This window comes from Salvia hispanica, chromosome 6, assembly GCF_023119035.1.
Source record: "Salvia hispanica cultivar TCC Black 2014 chromosome 6, UniMelb_Shisp_WGS_1.0, whole genome shotgun sequence".
Classification (NCBI taxonomy): Eukaryota; Viridiplantae; Streptophyta; class Magnoliopsida; order Lamiales; family Lamiaceae; genus Salvia; species Salvia hispanica.
Genome location: NC_062970.1, coordinates 16,553,329 through 16,557,069, shown reverse-complemented (window position 1 = coordinate 16,557,069; position 3,741 = coordinate 16,553,329). Strand labels below are relative to the sequence as shown.

Genomic DNA, 3,741 nt, shown 5'->3' with positions numbered 1-3,741 from the left:
CTGTTTGGAGGACTTCATTGCCAGGTCTGCAATGTTCCCCCGCAGCGCCTTTATCTCCTCTCAGGCCCCGCTCAATTCTTTCCGCATCCCACCGAGTTCCTTCATCATCTCCTTCCTCATCACTTGCATCTCCTTCTTCAACTCCTCAACCTCCTCACTGGGTACAGCCTCCACAGCCTCCGACTCCGTCTTCACCTTATCTCCCACCTCGTAGAAGAAGGTTTCCTTGCCGTGTGCCTGGAGCAGCCCTTTGTTGAAGAAATATTCAACGCTAAATGTCTCTGGGGGCTCACACATCACGACTAGAGGAGCGGTCTTGGCTATCTTCATGTTGATGTTCCGTTGGAGATAAGCGCCGAGGAGATGGCATGTGTACATATGTCGCGCGGGATTGCTTGTCATTTGATGGCATGCTTGGGCCAACCAGTAGCCGAGATGCACCTTCACACCCTTCGCCATACACCAGGTGAAGTAGAGGTCAGTGGTTGTCAGAGCTGAGTTCGCCGTTCCCATCAGATTGTAGCTAATAAATGTCTGGGCGAATCGGAGGATGCGGTCTTCAATGTGGGAGGCTTTGGAGTAGCTGGATTTGAACGCTCCCGCATTAGAGTGGGTGACCAGCTCCCATGCTGCCTTTACTTTAAACCCTGGTGTGTTCTTCGGTACGGCGACCATCCTCTCATTCCAGATGCCTTCGTCATCATCGGCCCTGGAAAACGACCCCATCCTCAAGGACCACTCCCTGATGCTCATCTCATGTTCTTCGTTGAAAAGCCTGAATGTGATGGAGTCCGCGTCGAGGTCAGAAGTGTTCTTGAGTCGGAACGTTGAGAAAAACTCTCGAGCTAAGTCCACCGGCACCTTTGGCTGGCTGTGCTTTAATAACCACTCAAATCCGATCGCGTAGATACACGCGCGAAACTCCTCATCGCATGCAATCATCTTAAGCTCTTTGGAACTGTACTGTTTCCCTGATTTTGCCATCTTCCCTGGGCTGCATCTCTCCTTGTATGTGGCGGCCCTTTTCTGATCATCAAAGCGTCTCATCGACTCCAATAATTCCCTAGTTAGCCAAAACTCCGGGCGCTCATAGTTAAACTCCCCATCAGATTCTCCGGGTTCGGAATCAGACCCAGGAGTAGGCTCGGCTCGTTCCTCGGTGGAGGGAACTTCGGTCAGAGGGGAAAGTGGCTCCTCAACCTCCTTGACGGAGGGAGTTTTCCTTGACCGCTTTGACTGGGTTGCAGTTGCTTGCTTCCCTTTCCTCGTCCTTTCCTTGACCAGGCGGCTATCCTCCGCCTCATCAACTGCTGCCCCTCGGGTTGGGAACTCTTCTTTCTCAGAATAGGCCAAGTCGTCCACTTCGTCTAGTAGACTCCTCCTGGCCCTCCGCCTCTTTGCTCTTTCGTCAATCCTTGGTTCGTCTTCATCCTGGTCATCCACCAGGTCCACAATCAGATCTTGCCCTTCTTCGGCGGGCTCCGGTACTCCAGTATCGTCGGGGTTCGTCTCCCCTAAAGGCTCCCTCGGGGTTTCCCCCATATCATCCACCATTGGGGTCCCCCCGTCAATATAAACAGGGGGTTTCCTCCCTGACATTACTCGGGGTTGCCCCCTCCTCTATTGGTTCAGGGGTCGTCCCCCTAAAATCCTTCGGGGTCTCATCCCCGGTCTCCATTGGGGTGTCCCCCTCAACAAACTTTTCCAGAACAGGGGTTTCCCCCTCGACAACTTCTTCTAACACAGGGGTTTCCCCCTCGGTAAATTCTTCTAGAATAGGGGTTCCCCCCTCAACAAACTCCTCACGAACAAGGGTTTCTCCCTTTTTCTCACCCTCAGAGTTAGGGTTTTCACTTCCTTGTCCCTCGGACTTCACCTTCTCATCACCATCTTTCAGCCTACCATCTGCCGCCAGTTCCCCCGTCGTCTCTTTCTTGTCCGTCTCCAGTGGACTTGTGCTTGGAGCGGTTTCCGCCTGTTGAAGACAAGAGTCCGGTACTCCGGTTGAAGCTTGAGGCCTTTCGTCGTGGGGCACTGCGGTTTGAGCCGTCAAATCAACAGGGATCGTCGGCGGTGGTGTGGCAGCCGCGGATGTCATCAGGCTGGCTGAGAATAGGGCGTAAACCTCCTTCGCTTTCTCGACGCTCCCCAATTTTTGCGTCAATTCCGCCAGAAGAACCGCTTCGTATGGGCTCTGTACGGTTTCCGATCCCGTGGCTGACACTTCCGACCGTGAACTCCTTGTGGTGTGAGTTGGATCCATCACTGTAATCTGAAATCAAAAGAAAACTTGGTAGAAATCGGGTTATGGTTTGCAATTCTTGAGAGAGAAACAAAGTAGAGAGAAGGGAGAGAATCTGCGGTTCATCGTTTGGGATTATTGGAGAGAGAAACTGGCGGTTAGCCTTTTTGGTGAAAAGATGGTGCGGTTGCAGGCGTGATGTAAGCAACCGTACACCTCCCATAAATATCGGCCAATTTGAAATTCAAATTATCTCCACCCCCCCCCCCCTAAAATTCCTTCTCTAGACTTTCTTTCCTAGGTAATTTCCCTGACCACGACTTTACACTTAAAAAGAAATTGAAAACGCCAGACTCCTAGGTCGAGGATAGAATACAAGACAAACGTTTTTCCTATGGAGTCTGGTGTTCTGAAAATATTTTTGGAAGATTTAGATTTTCTCTTTTTTTTTGGATTTTTACTTATTTACATAACACAATTAAACTATTTACCAAATCCGTTTGAGTATTCCCGAGATCCCCTGGTTCATTGTATATATTAAAAGAATGTAAACCAATTTACCTGACCCAAGAATTCATCGATAACATTTCCTTGTCTATCTAGGTGATAATAGAGAGTGCGCGTAGTGGCACTTCCTCCACTACACACAACTCAGAATTATCCCTATAGACCTTTACTCTATGACCATTAACAAGGAAAGGGATAGAGTTAGAGGCACTTCCCTGGATCTCTACAGCTCCATTCGCGCGGAGGCCGACAATGGTATATGGACCGATCCACTTAGACTTCAACTTTCCTGACATAAGCTTGTGCCGAGATTGGAAAAGGAGCACCTTCTGTCCCACATGGAGTTCCTTGACTCGGAGATTCTTGTCATGCCATAACTTTGTCCTTTCCTTATACCGCATAGAAGACTCATAAGACTCCAGCCTTAGTTCCTCCAGCTCTTGTAACTGTAACTTCCCCTCCTCTTCACAAGCTAAAGGTTTCATACTCATCTCTTTGACTGCCCAGTACGCCTTGTGCTCTATACCCACGGGCAGGTGACACATTTTGCCGAATACCAGCCTATAAGGCGACATTCCGATAGGAGTCTTGAAAGCAGTTCTGTAGGCCCATAATGCATCATCGAGCCTCTTACTCCAGTCTTTCCTCAAGGGATTGACTGTCTTCTCCAGTATTGCCTTGATCTCTTGATTAGAAATTTCTGCTTGGCCATTAGACTGAGGGTGGTAAGGGGTAGATACCCTAGGGTGCACACCATATTTCCTCATTAGAGCCTCGATGGTGCGATTACAAAAATGTGTTCCCTAATCCGAGATGATGGCTCGAGGAACTCCGTATCTGTTGAAGATATTGGCCTTCAGAAACTTTGCTACCTCCTTCGATTCACATGTCGTTGTGGCCTTGGCTTCTATCCATTTAGACACATAGTCCACTTCGACCAATATATATGTGTTCCCATAGGATGATGGAAACGGTCCCATGAAGTCCATCCC

The 3,741-nt window shown here is 49.4% G+C and overlaps 1 protein-coding gene across 1 annotated transcript; it reads right to left on the bottom strand.

Annotated features, from left to right (window-relative positions):
• Positions 1 to 2,841: 2,841 nt before the first annotated feature.
• Positions 2,842 to 3,516, bottom strand: LOC125194804. Its single transcript, XM_048093025.1, has one exon. It carries the CDS (start codon positions 3,514 to 3,516, stop codon positions 2,842 to 2,844), a length of 675 nt encoding a protein of 224 aa, XP_047948982.1.
• Positions 3,517 to 3,741: the final 225 nt, after the last annotated feature.